General features: G+C 35.6%; 1 protein-coding gene across 3 annotated transcripts in view; it reads right to left on the reverse strand.

Annotated features, from left to right (window-relative positions):
* The window catches only part of LOC107085435 (serine/threonine-protein kinase BRSK2), a 231,297-nt gene that overhangs the window by 19,575 nt on the left and 192,574 nt on the right, over nt 1-19,148 (reverse strand). For 2 of the 3 annotated variants that reach the window (XM_015375745.1, XM_015375743.1), the window contains exons 8-13: nt 17,643-17,789; nt 11,646-11,677; nt 8,846-9,010; nt 7,763-7,860; nt 5,299-5,449; nt 4,337-4,402 (exon numbers count right to left, since the gene is read on the reverse strand). In XM_015375745.1, the coding sequence (XP_015231231.1) occupies nt 4,337-4,402; nt 5,299-5,449; nt 7,763-7,860; nt 8,846-9,010; nt 11,646-11,677; nt 17,643-17,789 (659 nt within the window). The remainder of the gene's footprint in view (nt 1-4,336; nt 4,403-5,298; nt 5,450-7,762; nt 7,861-8,845; nt 9,011-11,645; nt 11,678-17,642; nt 17,790-19,148) is intronic. The other variant, XM_015375744.1, reaches the window with a different exon arrangement.

A 19,148-nucleotide genomic window follows, 5' to 3' on the forward strand; every position in this document is an offset into this window, starting at 1 on the left:
ACTTTACACCTCTGTGTAGGACTGATCCTGCATATGACAGAACACACGGTCAATAGGTAGTGTAGCATCAAGTGTGTTTCGTTGCATAACCTCTGTTATGCAAAGAAAATTGTGGTGCCAAACTACCCTTTCCCATACTCTCTAAACTAGTCCAAACACACAAAGCTCTAAAGATACTAGCCATTGGGAGCAGATTAAAAACATATCAGTCTTTAAGCATTTTGCCTAAGAGTCAGCCATGTTTGATGGAGCTTTAAATGACATGCTCTGTAACCATTTACTCTCTGGCTAAAAGAATGAGCAGAGAAAATTACAATACTGCCAGAATCTGTTATTTCAAAATTTAACATCTTTTATTCTTTTAGTCTTTTTATTGTTAAAATCAGTTTTTAGCTGTAAGGTACTAAATAGATGTCTAAATCTTTCCTCAATGTTAACACTATTAAAAAGGTAAGGCAAATCTAAGTATCCCTTTAAAACCAATGTTCAGAGGCACCTGCAGTTGTATAAAAGGCACAAATTGTAAAAATCCCAATATCTTCTCACTCAATCTGCAGTTGTACCTCCCTCGGGTTCTCCCACCTAACTTTGCACAAAGGAATTTAACTTGAGCAAGGTCAATTCTATGCCCCAACATAAGTTTTAAGAAGTTGCCTTTAATTACTCCCGCTTCAACTCCAAAGAATAAATGTTGAATAAACATTAAGGATAAATGCAATAATTAAGACTAAAATTGAAGTAGGAAAAATAGCTTAAATAATACGAGACTGAAAAATCATACTGGAAAAATTTGTCTTTAACTCCACTTTCTTTGTCACCAACTATTCTTCCATTGGAGCTTCTAAACATGAGTAAATATTAATGAAAGTCAACATATGGTTTTAATTCATTTCCTCCTCTGAGCCCTGAAACCCCCCTGAGGACTCATGCATTAATATTCACAGCTCTGCAACGCAGCACAACCCCTGCAGAGTTTGTCGAACATATCACTGTAAAAGTGTTTTATTTTTGCTCGTTTTAACCTCTTACATAAATTTAAGTCTTTAACGACCAGGGGATCCCAACTTATTAACACCATTTAAAATACTTTAAAATCAGATTATATAAGAAGACTAGAGCATATCTCTAAGAAAAAGAAAATCATTGATATTCTCTTCTTCACAGTGCAGCACTTTTCCATTTTTCATTTACATATCATTAACCTTCCTTCATTTCTCCTGGCATGTTGTTAGGATCCAAAGTTAAATCAGTGGAATTTATCATGCTTTAGATATATTTTTAGTGCAGCTTTAGCAATACATGAATAAAACAGACAGGCAAATGAGGATGTAGTCATTTCTACTAATATGCAACTTGGCCAATGCTGCATTTATCTCAAATCTATTCAATTACACTTTATAAAACATATCAATTTGCAATATTTAAACAAAATACTGGCTGTATAGCTAACTTTCCAATATTTAAATGAATGTCATTTAAAATAAAACTGCTTCCTGTCTCTTTCACCCTTTTACACAGGCGGAAACATATCATGTCAAAACACATGTTTCAAAGCCGGTCCTCTCTCTCTGACAGCCTCTGATCTCAAGTTCTACAAATCTTCTGAGCTGTCGACAAAAGTTTGCTGTCAGGGAAAGATAAGGTTAGGTTCAGAGAAAGTCAGACAAATCTTTGCACATTACGCTGCTCTGTACATTTCTCCACCGGCATCAGTATCATGTACACACACAAACATCAGCATGATCATACAAGGCAAAAACGAGCACAAGATAAAGGATGGAAAAGTTTGTTTTTAAGGAGGGAAAAAAAGAGATTTGATTTGATTTGGAGGCAGAGGGGCTGTGGTATCACAACCTCCCTCCTCCTCCAATTTATAAAGACTGATAGGAGGCAGAGGAGGCCAGGCAGAGCAAAACTAGCAGCTTTTCCACATTAGCATAGCAATTCTGCACTAACAGCAGGATCATTTGAGAATGAAGGTCAGCAATACACAAGGGACAACTGGAAAGAGAGAGAAAGGTGTTTCTCAAAAAAGGAAAGGGAGAAGCTCCTGGAGAAAAACTACATGGAAGGGGACAACTCAAGTTAAACTAGCGTAGAAGAAAGATGCAGACAAGCTTTTTCTTATTTTTGTAAATATAGGATTTGCATATAGACCTATTTTAGATGTTGCCATGTAAGATGAAGGTGTGATTTTTGTTTAAGATAAGCACAGATACATATCCCTAACACTTTTAAGTTTTCTTAAAACTTTCCAAGCAAGATTCTGTTTTCAAGTTTCTCTGAACTCTAAAAGTTAGAGACATGCAAGGAAGATAAATGTAAGGGTTTTGAAAAGGAGGGCTTTTAATCTCAAAGAATTGGGGAATATTTCCAATCAAAAATATTCAAAGTACCACTGTATATATGCAAAAACTCTTTGTTGGTTAATTATACTTAAAAACAATTTGCATATTTTCTGAAAAGTGTGGAGCACATTTATGTTTAGCTTCTCTGAGACAATAATTTGCTGAACTCTGTTGCTATTTTGTTTTAATAACAGCTGGGAGTTTTTTTTTCATGCACAATTCTTTTGTTTTCCTGACAAAAAAATATTTCCTAATTCCTAGCAAAAAACTCTGGCTTTTTTAAATGGGTAAAGAGCTTCTAGCCATTTCCAAGGCTTTACAAAAATGTGGTTTAGATTTTCAATTGGTTAATTTACTGTAAACAATCACTTGGTTGCTCTGGTTATACGTTTGGGTTCATTGTCTTGCTGAAAGTTGAACCTTTAACCTCATTTTAAGTCTCTTTAAAATATTCTTAATTATGACAAGCTCCTCTCTAAATAAAACATCCTCACAACATGATGCTGCCACCGCCATGCTTCACCCCAATGAAGATGTATTTAAGGCTTGATGAGGTGATTGATTTCCACAGTAGAAACATAAAATGTAGTTTTAATTTCATCTCACCACAGCCCATTATCCATGTATGCTGAGTCGCCTTTATGGGTTGGGGCAAACTACAGACAGGATTTATTATGGCTGGATTCTGCTTCACTGTTCAATAAAAGGCATATTTGTTGAGAAAAAAACTAAAGTCCTCTCTTTATTTTCCAGCCTTCCAGTTTAGACAGACAGCCATGTATTGTAAGATTTGCAATTTGACCATAGTCTCGATTTTCAGCATTGAATAGTATTCTTAGAGATTCTCAAAACGCTGAATATTTTTCTTTAGAATTCTCCACACTTTATCCCTGACCTGTCAGCTGAGATTCATTCACATAATTATGATGTTATATGTGTTGTGTAACAAATAGATGCTGTATTAAAATTTTATTTAACCCAATTAAACTTCTCATTCTTTGTGACGATTTAAAACAAGTTGAAGACCTAGGATACCATTTGCAAGAAAGTGTAGCTGGAGCCTCTAAGCTTGAATACATCAGTGGAAAGTTTCTAATATTGGAAATCTATGCCTGAAATGGTTAAATTAGGGTAAAAGTCTGAATATTAAGCAGCTTCAAATGGAAACCAGATTATTCTGGAAGGGAAGGAAGGGATAGAGTTTATGAAACAAAAAAAGAAAAATGTTATGCTTGAATATGGGGCTACCAAAGGAAAGAGCTTTTTTTTTTTTTAAGATGAAAGACATTACAATAGATTTAAAACCTATAAAGTGGTTTCCATCTGTGAATCAAACACATCACGGAGTTAGGGGATGGAAACTTTACTGGATGACAACAGGCTTATAAATTAAATGCACTTTATTGCTTTGTCCCCACATCAAAGCCCTTTTCAGCCTTCTACAAGACCGACTTACATTAGTCAGTTTTATGTTATCACTCTCTCTGATGCAATCTTCCCTGCTGTTACAAATGTCACTGCCCCTGAGCACAAATGTGTGGTTTGATGATACACTGGCTGTTGAAATAAGACGTAGAAAAGGATTTTTGAATCAGTGCACTCAGCCTCGTGGGAGTGCGCTCCTGGCATGAGTTCAGCATTTCCAAAATAGCAAAATGGAGAAATGTTCTGCATCTAGAGAAAGTGGGACACAGTATGGTAGAACTGATTATGAGGAGAAGCGATAATTGAGCTAATGCCTGAACAAGTGGGGCTGTTGATACTAAGCCTGTGAATTCTAAATGAGCACTGATCTCTAACTTCAGAACTAAATTAATTAGGAGCTAAATTTTAAGAAATGACATCCCAATTTTTTTTTTTTTATTATTTATTTTTTTTTATACTTAATCACAAATTAAATAAAGAATCTCTGCATCTTTTTTCATGTTGTTGCATGGGTATGGAGCGAGTTAAGGTTAAAGCATGTGGAAGTGAAGGCAGGTGAGTACCTTTCTTCTTTGCTGCATTTTGTTCTGGCGTCTGGAATATCCAAGCTTTTACTGTACACTGATTTACTATGATGAGACAGAAGAAAAAGTAAGCAGACAGTCAGTCTCTGTTTATGTTTAGGTCTACAGTGGAGTTTGTTGACACTGGATGCAAACTCACTGTCAGAACAGCTGAAACATAAACCATGAAGCGGGATCCTCCAGACAAAAACACTCACACACAGAATAAGCCGTTTCTATGTGTGCAGCTTAATAAATTATGATGTAATTAAACACATAATTTCAATAATTTTCTTAAAAAGGGAAATTCATATCATAGCAATTTATCACAGAGTGGTACATTTCATTCAAGCTTTTATTTCTATAAATGTTGACTAGGACTTACAGCTAGTAAAAACCCAAACCTCTGGACAGGAGAATGAAAGATAGCTCATTGATTTGCATCTATCTTGGAATGTACCAAAAAAAAAAAGGGGGTCTTATTGTCCCTCATACAGCAGCACTCCAACTACAGATCACTCTAGTGACAGCTGCCACAATTGACATCTTAAAATGTTTTCAGAAAAACTGAGCCAAGGTATTGTTCCCTCTGATTTAAGCATGTTTTACTGGGAACTCAAACTTTAGTTTTTCAAAATAAAAATATCATATATTACATTATAATAGAGAAATATCCGCTAAGAGAAAAGGATTTTGTAAAAATATCAAATTGCTGTAACATAATATTTCACAATTAAAAAATCTTTTTACCGACCCTTCTGTACAGCAATATTACATTTTATGACAAACAGCATATCTTTTCAATAGCTGTAAGCAAAAATCGTCATTATCAGAAATAATGGGAAAGTTTTACTTTTTGAATTAGTAAAATACTAACTCTTCATTAGAATTAGACTACAAATATACATTCTTATACCTTTAGTCTATATTATACTTCTTTAATTTTCCACATGCATGCGCACCTTTGTCCATGTTGTGTCATATCGATAGCTCTCCTGGCTGGTACTGGCGAGCCTCCGTCAGTGACACTCAGAACCTCCATGGATTTCCGCTCTGGCCTCCTCTTGCCATGACGGTTCAACATTGGAGAGTCAACCCGCTTTTTTGGTGGGTCTGCATGAAATAGAAAAATTAAATAAAAGGAAATAAAATATAGAGAAAACACAAAACACCTAGTCTGGTAGCTATTATTCGCTGGTATTGGGCAGTTTTCCACATGGCTTGCATAGATGTTAGAGTTTGACTGATGTTTAACACTGATCACATTGACATTCTAACTAATAGAGAATAAGTAATGGCTTCCTTCCAGCCTTTGAACTAATGGCCACTGTATTGACTGTATCACATTCACTGAAGGAGGAGTCTATTTATCAAAATGTCGACACACGCACAGACCGTTGTCACAAAGTAACCTGAGCAGGAGTTTAAAGAGAGCATCTCCATCCCTGTTCAGACTTCTGTGGATGGAAAATCATTCATATGATGTTAGGCACCAATTTTATTTCATCAGATAATGTTTGACTCAAATCAGATGACAATTTTTTTTTTTTTTTTTTTTTTTTAAACCCTGGTGAATCTTTCTATTCAAAGCCGTGGTTTTTATTCATTCTCAATAAACGAAAAGGGTTTCTTCATCTGTTTACTGAACAACCAATCTAACGCTGTAAGAGCTGGAGCAGAACCAATTTTTTTCTGATAGAGGAAAACACTGCAGCTTGGTTAAGCCATAAAAATACTTTCATGAGTTGGAATCCTCAATAAATTGTTCTGCATTTATTTTTTTGTTTGAATAAACAAGAGTTTGAAAATAAAACTCACTGCTTAAAAGGGGTTTTGCTTAAATACATATAAATCTTATGGGTTCATGTGTGGGTTCCAAATTTTGACCAATCTTAAAGGCAAACTTACTTGTAGTTTCAAAGAAAGTTGGACTTTAAAAAATAAGTATTTTTCTCATAGAAAAAAAACTTTTCTACAGTACATAATTAACATTTCCCCTATTGTTCTTCTGATGGCTAATATGATTATAATAATGATTATGATACAATAATTACACTTAGAATGGGCAATAGTACAAAGTTGTAAAACACCTTAGAATAAACAAATCTATTATTAAAATTATAATATTGTTAGAATAATACAATTGAAAGAGCATAGAACTAATTCATCTGTGGCTCTATGTTCAATATAAGAGAAGCATTCAACACATTACAGTCAAAGAAATAATGCATCTAAAGGTTACAAGAAAATGACCTAAAGGAGTGGAGTTGAAAACCACTGATCTAGGATCTAAAAGGTCTAGTGGAGGATTTTTGTGACTTTTTGAAAAGACCCGCCCTCTCCACTTTAAAAAAAAAAAAAAAAAAAAGTGCACATACACAACCCCCCGCCCGCTCCTGAGAGGGAACGCCTATTAAACGCCTGCGAGAGCATGCACATATTTAAAAGTCGCTATTTGCATCGCTCATACAAGCTTACTTTCCAAAGATGTGCAATTTTCCCCACTATGTCAGGCTCACCACCCGGTAAGTGAAAATGGGGAGGAGCACGTAGGGCGGTCTTACGTAAACATATCCCCAGAGGGATAGACAATTAGGAGGACCACTTATTGTCATGATCCACCTTGAAAAAGAACATCCTCCATTATACCTTTAAGTAAACAACATTTTTGATTGAAATCATATCCACTGCTAATAATAGCAGAAAGCCTTTCATGCTTTGCTTCCCTTTCTCCCTCTCCCTTTACCTGGAAACCTTGTAATAGTGGATGGAATTGTATAAACTTTAAATACTAGGAATTTTTCAGATAAAATGATGATATGATAGTCATACCCTTAAGAATGAGTCATCATTGGGTCTATAATCAGCATAATGAGTCAAACTATGCAGCTAAATCAACACAGAAAGGAATTAGACAAGAAATCACCTTCCGGAAATCTGTGGGATGAAAACGAGCACTAAATCTGGTGATCAATGTTTTCAAAGGTTTTACCTTTGTGAAATATTGTAGGACAAAACAAAATGTCTGTTTTACGAAATGTGGTTAGACAAAGAAAAACAGCAGGGGGAGCATTTGGTGTAGAACCACCAATTTTGTTTTATCAATTATCTCCTGACATTTATTATGTGTAATGAATAAATAAACAAATACAAGTTTAAAGGTTAATTATCCCTGCTTGATTCACTATAAGATACCTGATTTTACACATTGATAAATGGGCTCATAAATGTAGTAGAGGGTGCTTCAACTAGAAAAAAAAGTCAAACAGCTCTTCACCACTTTCATATCTCTTAAATTACCTCTTCAAAAATATTTATCTCTTAATTTAAGAGTTTGTGGGGCATATTTTAGATGATTTTGTCTTAACACAGTGAACATTTATGGTTAGAAACTGAGACATTTATGTTCGTCCCTGTAGGACTCACCAACGTCGTTGCGAGGTGGAAGGTTCTGGTCCTCTTGACTGGGGTACCTCTCCTTACGATCGAGTAACAAGAAGTAGATCATCTTCTCTTGGTTCTCACTGCAAAAGCGCAACATTTAAAATAATAAAAGCAAGTTGTTAAATCTTTTCACACAGGTTGAAATTATAAAATTATCTTAAAGGTTTCCTCGATCTTCGCTGCAATGTAACTGGAATGTTAACAATTCCAATAGAAACATGAGATTAATGTTAAAAATCGTCAAACTGAGATCGATGTCCTTTAATATTTTGTGTGTGCTCAGTAAAACGGCTGATAAATTGTTTCTATATTTTTAAAAAAAAGTTTAGTTTTACAGATCATTAAGCCTTCCCATCATGGTATGCATACTTTTTCTTTAGCCTACTCAGCCATATTTCTAGAGACTGAGTGCTGGTAAGTGTTAAGTCCAATGAAAGTGTCAAAAGATCACAAGTTCGACCTTTACTTTCTTTGCAAATCAGGAAACCTAATGTCTTTAGCCTCTGTGGTACACTCTCTATGCAAAATACCCAGGGAATAGGCCTCTATAATAAAGACAGATTGGAAAGCTGTGGGAGGCAAAGAGACAAGGACCTGCAACTTCAGCTAAAATGAAGCAGGGGAAGGGAAATGGAGACCACAGATTTTTCTCCCATGCAGCACAATTACAAAATTATCCCAGGAGAAGGAAAGCAAATGGAGTATGGTAAGAGAGTACTTAAAGCAAAGAGGAGAAGCGCTGGGAAATTTAAAAAACTGAAACATTAGTGGGATTATATTTGAAAAGGGGAGAGCTCTTAGAAGAAGGATATGTACAAAAGTGACGCATATAGTAAGTCAGCTTGTAGAGCAAATCGGGACAAATTCAGGCAAAAAGTATCCTAGCACCAAGCACTGTTAGCACTGTGTGATAACACTTAAGTGATCAATGGTTTCTGACATCTAAAGCGAAAGCTTTATGGGATTTTGTAAGAGCCAGGAAAAAATAATTAAAGTGTACAAGCAAGACCTGAAATCACACCCATAAAGTATCGATCCCTCCCGTTTAAACATCTATTCACTCACTCATCTGATAGCAGGTCTTTAAGAAGTTTGTTTTTGTCTCTGAAGCAGCCCAGGGAGTGCATGCTGTCCAGTACATCTGGGTCGATGTCGTCTGCAGAAGGCAGGCTGCGGATGGTTACCTTTCTGGGAACAGGCTGCTCTGGCTCCGGTTCGTTTTTTCCACCACTAGGAATGCATAAAAAACGAGAATAAAAATAAGATCCTTTTTTGTGATGATTTTTCTCTCCATAAATACAAATTTTTGGTACTGCTTTGTGAGCACCTGGATAATCCTACTGATCCAACAAGGTCATTCATTTGAAGCCTGACTTATTTGGTCAGGCTCAGTTTACAAAATGTTTCCTTAAATTATTATTAATTTTTTCCTAAAACACTTTCAGATATTTCACATTACCCCGTCTTTTCTCTGCCTGTCTCTGAGGAGAACACAGGCAGGCCTTAACATGAAAGCCAAATTACACCGTTTTCAAGAGGATTGCTGTTCTATTTCTTCATTTCAACTGAACACAAAGAGAACTGCAGTCTTCCTTTCAATAACATGCCAATACCCACAGACATTTAGACAGATTTGAGTCAATATTCTCCTCATTATTACTTTCCTGAATCTATTATTTTTCATCTGGTGAGCTCAGTGAAGCAGAAACCCCATTGGCAGCTATTAAAATAACACGCCCTCCATTATCTATATACAGTGAACTTATGAACTAGATCTATGTCAATGCTTTAACTAACTTTCCTTTCCCCCATTTCTCTGTCTTTATATAACGTATACTTGTATATTAAGACATCATCTAATAAAGGATTCAGTCCTTATTTTTACCAAAAAGAGAAATAGTTAGGGGCATTTTTTCCTGTTGAAGTCAAATCATAACGGCTGAAAAATAAATTTTCTTATGTTTCCTTTGTATAACATTGCATTGCTGTTATTAAGACCATGTCTTAACTAATTTTAAATGACAGTTTTACAGTTTTCTCTTGAAGAACTTATTTGCTTTAAATTATTTTACATAATGATCAAGAGCATATCTCCCCATTAGAGATGTGAATGGGTTTTTCTTTGTAAAGTAACAGATTTTTTTGCAAGCTTTGGTGGCTTCATACATCACTCAGCTGATCAACTCTACTCTCCCGTTTTTGGAGTAATCTCAGCATAGAACTGATTTTTCCAATTATCTGTATTGAAATTCTAGATGTTGTTCATTTAAAGCAAAAAGCTCAAAGTAGTCTGATGGATGAGAATCTCCTATGGGTGTAAGAAGATGGATAAAGCTGAATTTTCCATGTCCAAATGAAATCAAGACCATTATTATTATCCTATTAACTCTCACAAAACGGAGAGTTTAAAGTGCTGTTGGTCCTCTCCATTCATTTGTTTTTAACTAACTGGAATCTTAGCATTATCTTGGACAGTGAGCTTAAATTTGTTATAATTTTAAGTTGATGAAGAACTAAACAAATATGCCCCAATTTCATCAAAATGCAATTGAAGGTGTGTCATTCAAAAGGTAAAGTGAGCCATCCCTTCATATCATCCTCTACTGTATATGCTGTCTGCCTATTTAGTATAGAATCACTTAGAAGATTTTACTTTTTAAACCCTTTAAATGGTCTGACACCATCTTATAGTACATAGTTGATCTTTTACATAAACGTAGTCACTGTAGGATGCTGACATCTGAAAACCAAATGCTTTTAGTCTTTCTGACGACCAGGCTGATAATTTAAGGAGACCAAGCTTTCAGCTGCAGTTCCTAAAATGTGAAACAGTATCACACCATCTATAAGATCCACTGGCAGCTGATTTTAAATCCATCAAAAACTTTGGTGTTTTGCCTTTTAATCCAAAGGATTAGTTTTGTTTCTGCTTTTAAAGATACCATTGTAATACTTATTTTAGATTGTGTGTAACAGTGCTATGTAACCAAGTGATTGATGGATTGAGGTTAAAATAATGAAACACCAGAGTTCCATACAAAACTCAACTCAAACCCCTTTATTAAACCAGTAAAATGTTCATGTTCATTTTTATCTTTTCTGAAACCTTTTTCTGCAAAAACTGCAAAAGTTAAAGACTGCACAGTTTTTTAATCAAAAGAATTGAAATAAGTTTTTGTTTTAGCTAATAATTTCATAAAATCAAGTATGTTTACTAAAACCTATTCGACCTTGGTAGCTCATGTGACTGGCTCTTCAGACTGGGAGGAGACGTCTGCAGAGCACATTTAAATAAATTCTTTAAATTTTGTAATTATTTTGAGGGCAATCAAATTACTATGGAGCAGGAGAAAGTCCCCTACAAATGGCAAACAACTATTTACCCTAAAATTAAAAAAATACAGTTTAGCTTTAATAAGACTGTTGCAGTAATTCTCATCATAGAGATTGCTTATTTCGTTTAAATTTTCAGAAAGCAGCTGTACTTTCCTTTGGGAACAAGATAGCTATGAATATTCCTTAATGACTTACAGTGCATCGGCCTAATAAAGTGCATATACTGTATTTTTAATGTTAAACAATGGGGCAAACTTAAGTGGTACTAGTTTAGTTTCCTCATCCCCACAGGCTCCCTCAGGCCTTCTGCTTGTTCACATGACCATATGCTTCAAATTTTCTTTCATGCGCTACCAATTTACCCCCATGTCCCCGAGAGTGAAGTCATGCCCTGCATAAATGTACTCTTGTGTACATAGCTGAGGCTCAGTCATTTTTCATGTGGAAGCTCCCTTCAGGTGCTGAACAGTCTAACGAACGATGAAATTGGGGGGCATATAAATCTGGGAGAAGGCCATGAGGAACTTACATGTACCACGAGTGCTTCTGGATCTTTTCTAACTGTAAAAGAAAGAAGAAAAAAAAACTGTTATTACACACAAATTATTTTGATATTTGTTTCCGTTTATGAAAACAATTATTTGTGGGAGTTTTGGGGGGAAAAAAAAAAGGTTGAAAAAGGGGTGGGTTAAAAAACCCGGAAAAAAAAAAAAAAAAAAAACAAAAACAAAATAAAACAGAAAAAAAAAAAAAAATAAAAAAGAAAAAGTAAATAAAGAAACAGGAAAAAAAAAAAAAAAAAACATTGCAGTCATTGAGGAAAAATAAAGAGATTTTATTGGTTGAGAAAAAAGGTTGAACCATGGATGAGAAATATAGATGATATAACTGATCTTCAAACATGGATTATTATCTCCATCTTACCAGTGCCAACCTTGCCAAGTTCTTACGCTGAGGAAAAATCTACCATTAACATCGTCTTTCGATTTCTCTTAGTTTGAACAAAAATCTCTTGATGATATCCCTCTTTATTGTACCTATCATGTAGCTACTCGGTCACTAACCCTCTCAACATTCTCTCTTGTAAGTGAGCCCAAAGCAAAGCGAGGCAGAAATGGCAAGCCAAAGGGCAATAAAGAAAGATGTCTGTTCCAATGACTTCTCCTTCCTTCCACTGGCCACAGTCAGAAACAAGATCAATGTCACTGCTGGGACTTTTTAATTTGCTCACGCTGCTGTTGTGGAACCACAGGAGATGCACAGAGCAAGTCTAATTATTGTCACTCATTCAGAGTTCATGTCTATACGTCTCCATCAATGTCTTGATCTTTCCTGCGTCCCATAGGACCTACCTCTGTGTGGCAGAACTGATAAATGACTGTGTGCGATATTAGAGCAATCAGCGAGCCTTTCAGGCTGGTAAGCGACTTTCGGTGAGTGCTGTATGCCTCTGCAGAGGTCATGGTATTGACAGAGATATTCTGGCTATCAGATACAGGCCAGTGGCTGACCTACTCTGACTGCATTTTATTGAAGGCCTGGAGGCAGGAGACAAATATCACACACATTGCTTGCAGACAGTAATGAGGTTTAAAGTAAAAATGAACATTAAGTGCTCATGACCATTATACAAGTAGGCAAAACACATTTCTTAATGTACAGTGCTGTAAAAAAGAAATTTCCTCTTTAAAGCTACTTCAGTTTTTACTTCTTATTTTAATTTAATTAGTAGTATTTCCTTAATTGGCTACTGTAGAGTACTTTGAATTACTGTTTTTTTCTACACTATATGAAAATTTTTTATGAACTTATTTTTTTTCTACTGACTGAAGTTAACTTAGTGTGATGCTAAAAGATTTTTTCAGTTAAAAAACTCTTCATCTCAAAGTTTAAAAATAAAAATACAGGTTTTAAAATACTTTTTTGTATCTCACTTGTACACTACATATTATTAACTGGGCTATATTCAATCATTATTTTTTTTAAGACATCACCATTCCTTTGAATGGGAAGACAACGATTGAGTCTGATATTTTGCCATCCGATTGCCAGTAATCCTTTTTAATATATCTTTGTGTATTTAAAGAAATAAGTTTACTTTTATGTGAACAGCCTGCAAAACTGTTATATGCATTCATATAATTTTGTTTATAATCATTTTTTTCTTACACTTTCAGTGTTTTCTACCTTTAAAGATGATGTTTGCAACCAAAATTTGAAATAGCAACCACAGCTGTAATTTGAGCCACTGTGTTCAGATATACCCACCTCTCAGGATATTAAGCAGCAGTACTAGATTTTAAACATCATGTGTTTGGGTTGTAGTTTTTGCCAAACACAAAATTATCTAGAACCAAATTGGAATATAATCAACAAGTCATTTAAAATCTTTAGAAGACAAACTAATATTACCCTGTCACCTCCGCAAATTGCCTCAAATGAAAACATCTGCAGCAGTGCCATTTTTTGTTAAAAGAATAAAACTTTTAGGCGTTGCTTTAAAACTTTAGAAACAAATAATAGAGCTACAGTATGGTTTTATCGTCAAAACATTAGGAAAGCAGTATATGCTTCCTTAAAAAAATAATAGGTGTTAAATAAGTCACCCAAATACTGTGCTACCCTACATATACATGGCATTGATTTAAATAATGCACCAGATTAGAGCTCTGTATATTGATAAATGCCTAACTATAAATGACCAGGAAAATTTTTTTGAGGACATAAAAATCTTGATATCTGAAATCCTGCTAGAGTTGTGAATGTAGCATTATACATTCATAGAAGTCAAGCACAAGCCAATCTATATGATTAATGTATTTTACCCAATAGGGTATACAACTGCCCCAGAGGCTGTTTTGTATAGGTAAGCTTCCTTGACATAGCCACTTAAATATTTATTTCACTAATACATAAAATACAGCTGGGCAAATTCGTCTGCACTGTGTTTGTCTGTTGTCCTGTCAAACCCCCAGTCGGCGACAACAAATAGGGGCTCATGCGAGGCTGAGTTCTGCTCCAGGTTTATAAGTAACAAATATATATACCGTTTTTCCAATGGCCACAGAGCACACATGTAAAAATATAACCCCCACATATTGGCTGCATTTTTAAAAAAAGGGCTTCTAGTTGTTGCTTAAAGACAAAACACGATGTTTTAAAGGAATTTTTTAAAGAGAAATGAGCAAATGGAGCTTGTTTCAGGCAGTAGATGAACTGAGGGACTGGGCCCATGTATAATAAAACAGGCTTTTCCACGTTACTGAATCATACGTATTACCCTGCCAAAAGGCTTTAAATCCGTATTAACCGTCCCCTCTCGTGTTGCAAAGTAAGGTAGAAACCATTTAGATCTACGTTTCTGCTTCTTTTTCCTGTCAGACAGCAGTAAAGATTGAACATTAAAAGCTGTATTTCAAAAGGCCTCATTTTAGAAAGAGAATATGGTGAAGAATTAGGATATTAGAAGTCTTAAGTGGTCATATTGAGTTCTAGAAAATGAATCCTGTGCTTTCAGTTTGAGTTTTTAATCATTTGATGATTCATCTGTTAGGGGCAAACAATTTTTTTAGTGTTTTGCGTAAGCTAGACTTAAGAGCCCAGGAGGGTTGTAATACCCACTGGCCTCTGGATGTCTAACCAGAAAGAGAGAATAGTGATTATTTTGTTTTAGTCAAGTCCATTAAATGCAGGGATATGGCCTCCCACCAATAACAGGGACTCTGGCTTTGTGAGATTTGATTCTTTTTGCATCAACAAGAAAAATCTAATTAACAGAAGCTAACAGACAGTAGTGGCTGTATGATTACAGTGTAAATAGATCCATCAAACTGTTATGAGGAAGTTCATGAAAAAACAAGCCCTTGCCAAATAACCTCTTGTTGTTATGTCTGCCCTTGGGTGTTTTTGTCTCTTGTGCGACTCTATGCTCACTAGTAATCTTGAAAGATTCTCAAACTGAAAGGCTATTTGACATTCTGTGAGGTTACAACACATCCTCTAAGGTCCTTTTGGAGTTAGGAGAGGGGAACAGACAGATAGCATATTCTCTCTCAGCCGTTTGGCCTTAGTGTAACCCTTTATCGAGGACACTGCTGCTTTCTGGTGGGCATATCTGGGGATCTCAGGGTGACCTGCCCTCATCAAAGAGGGGGGACATGAGTAGTGAAGCAGTGCATCTGCAGCATAATAAAATTGCATATTTATTTTCACTTTATGCAGCTACAATAGTACTATATAGACCTTTTTGCTTTATTTCATACCAATTTTCTTTTTCCTTTGCCCATACCGTAAAATTAAAAAGAAAATAACTTGAAAAAACTTGTTCAGTGTTATTGTGGGAACATCCTAGAATTGAGCTGCTTAAGGTGGCTGCACATTGGAGTAGCTCTGCCAGCTAGACTCGGATATTCTTTTTTAAGAGAACCAGTGTTGATATTTAAGAGCCATCTTAGATTTAGTCTTAGTCTTCAGGATGAAATCTATTATTAGTTTTAGTCGCATTTTAGTCATTACTATATGTGATAGTTTTAATCGAATAAAACTTAAAAAGGTTTTAGTCTAGTTTTAGTCAGTTTTATGTTGTAAACCTTTACAATTTTGAATAACAACCAGATTCTTTACCAGACCGACAGCTCTTGCCTAGATACTACAATTTCTGGGTACAGAATGCTGCTGTGCAGTTTATCATTGCTGTTGGGTCTGAAAACTTTGATTTATAGAATTCAATTTTTTTTTTTTTCATGAGTTAATGCCCCACTGTGCCACAAAAGTTATGAAAATAGCAGATCTAGTTCAACACATCATATTGGTTAATTTAGCAGACAGACAAGCTAACAAAATTAACAATAAATGAATGGTTTTAGACATAACATATCCATCCCAAAGCAAATACTTCCTGATGTACTTTTAATTATGCATTACACACAGATCCATCAATCGTCATTACTCCTAAAAAGCAAAGAACAAAAACATTCTTCTTTCTACTTTGGCAATTAATTTATTTCTTCAATTTGCCCCTTGGTTACTGCTGCTCAGGGGTCAACGTAGATTTAAATTCACAGGGGTTTAATATAAAAAAATACAGAGGAAACCTACATAATTGTCTTGCAATGCCATGACAATCCAGACCTAAATTCAAAGAAAATGCTAACTAAAATGTTGAAATATTTAAAGAAAACAGAGAAAGTATTTGAATGACAACACAAGGAAACATTTGCATTATATAAATAGACAAACAAGAACTGTGAAAGAGAAATATTGAAAGATCAATGTACCTTTTCACCTGGCTCTTTATCCAAAAATAAACAGCATGCAATTCAATATTTTCTTTGGATATAAATTAGATTCCTTTCGGTAGAAATTAAACATTGTTTTAGCATCAGCTCTTGTGAGCTGCAAGAAATAAAACATATAGTTTATTGAGTAGCGAGAACAGGAAGAGCCATACTGCTGAGAGCGAACCATTGGTGTGGGGCATCATTTTTTGGTATTTCTGCAGATTTCTGCACGAGCACAGCTGGAAGAGCAGAGTTTGCCATGAAACATGGCTGCAGGTTCACATCTCGGATTCAACTGTCTCTCTGCAAGGCTTTCTGACCATACTTTAGGATTCATAAAAGCATTTTTGAAATTGAATTGAATTTAAATGTGAACGATAATCTAAAGCAAAAAGGAAATGGGACAGTAACAATTCCCAACAGCAGTGTAACCAGATTTCCTCATAAGGACAAACATGAAAAGACTTGAACTGATTCATAAAGATAACTCAATACCTACTACTCTGGTTAGATGTCACCTACCTTTTTTTCTTATACATATAAAATGCTGTGTGGAATAAAAAACAGTATTTTATATTGCCTTTACACATTACATGTGTAAAGGCAAGGAGGGATAGGTGGAAGGATCCATTAGAGACACAAATAAAATTGTGACTTGGAAAACAGTTAAAGGTCCAGGCGGACTGCAACCCTAAACCTACAGCCAGAGCTACAATTGATTGGTTTAAATACATTTATTATCACACTTTTAAAACCAAATCCAAATGAGAACATGTTTTAAATCTTTAATTAAGGTTGGCACTCCCGTTCAAATGTTACTCAGCTAAAGCTATTTTGCAAACATGGAAATAATTCACTCCTTAGCTATTCAAAGCTGGATGAGACATACTGCACCTCAAAATATTTAGTTACAGTGAAAGGTGGTTCTACACATAATTGAGTGTCACAATTTTAAAAACTGAAATAGTTGAACATTGTCTTTGCCTTTAACTTCATTATAAAATACTTCTTTGTGTTGATAACTTGAAATGCAAATAACATACAGTGGAACCTGCAATTGCAGTGCAAAAAAAAACTTGGTAAGTTTCAAAATTAAGTAACAGAAGTCCCTCCACCAACTTATACCAACAACTGGTTGACAGGAATGGAGACTCACAAAAAAAATAAATAAAAAAAAAATGCACTAGATGACGTACATCCAAGAGGTTAATCATTGCTCTGCAATGAAGCCTCCAAAATAAACTGACCGTTAGTCTTTTGGATGCATCCACTTCAATCATACCACGGAGGAGATTCTGACAGTCTGGAGGAATGAAATGTGGCATGTGAAACACTCCCAGCTTCACCTTCTCCAAGAGATTCCTTAAGTTGTCATCATCAAATGGCAGGGCGCCCTGAAAGAGGCAGACAGCACTTAAAGACAATCAATTCAAAGAAGGTATAGGGGATGAAGTTTGCAGAAAATAACTAAGCCTTCACTTAAGCATGATGTAAAGGATAAATCTACTGCAATGCCACACACACACACATACACCCCCATACTCGTTCTGCCATTGTAATGAGGACCATGTGTTGACTCCCATTGATTTTCAGTCATGTTCAACACTTTCTATGCCCCAACCCTAAAACTAACACTAAACCTAACCATTACCAATGCATACCCCACCCTAACCCTAACCAATTGACACCTTAGCCCTAAACCTAACCCTTCGCGAAATAGCATGTGAGGGCCATCAAAACGTCCTCACTTTGCAACAACTGGTCTTCAATTTGATGGTGAAATTGGAAAAATGTTCCTCACTCTGATGGCTAGACAGGTACGCACACACACAAAACCATTCTGAGATTAAGTCCTCAATGTCTTCAAGAATGGGTTTCCTTTCCTCAACTGCAAAGCAAAACAAGCTGAAAAAAAACAGCAATTAGCTGTGAATGGGTCTTTTCTAATAATTACCATGATTTCTTGTTTACCATGTTCATTTAGCATGCTCTCATCAGAGTCATTTATCAAAGAGTGCTGACACCTCACAGATGTGGCTGTGTGATGAATGGCAGCCTCCATCAGAGGACAAGATGGAGGAGAGGAAACCGGCGGGAAAGACAGACAGATTGGCGTAGAGTTAAGGAGTAAATGGGGGGGTTGGGGTTGGGGTAGACTTGTGTAACAGATGATCTGAGTGCAGTCTAACTGCTGGGGAGTATCCTGTCTCCCCCAATCAGACAAATGGTATCTCACAGCCAGACGGCAGGAGGAAACAGAAGAACATTGGTATTTCTTCAAGAAAACAGTTGCTAGAAAAAAAACAACTTCTGTTTTTTGTGAGAGAATGGTCAAGATCAGAAAAATGGAAACGTTCCAAGATTTACCCAGTGTCTGGAATAAAAGAGGCAAAAGAGGAGAGGAATAAACAAGCCTATGGCAAAACATTGCCATGTCAATAATGATATTTGTTTAGGGTTCCCTTCCTTTAGTTTGGCTGCATGAATTATTTATTAGGGAGAAGTGTGCAGGAACTCCAGCACAGCTGTACAATAAAGCTTAAAGGACTGCATTGCTGGTGGACCCAAACAGTACATGTAACTGAAAAATAAACCTTATTTTAGATACAGTATTCTGTGTAGGTTAAGAATAAGAAGTGAAAGGATGCTATAGGTCCCAATAGGGCAATATATATATATATTATTTTTTTTAAGGACCACGGACATTCCAATGTTATGAAAAACTTCAAGTTGGAAACCATAAACAGGCTTAA

The sequence above is a fragment of the Cyprinodon variegatus genome, unplaced genomic scaffold (assembly GCF_000732505.1).
Source record: "Cyprinodon variegatus isolate N-32 unplaced genomic scaffold, C_variegatus-1.0 Scaffold124, whole genome shotgun sequence".
In the NCBI taxonomy this organism is placed as follows: domain Eukaryota; kingdom Metazoa; phylum Chordata; class Actinopteri; order Cyprinodontiformes; family Cyprinodontidae; genus Cyprinodon; species Cyprinodon variegatus.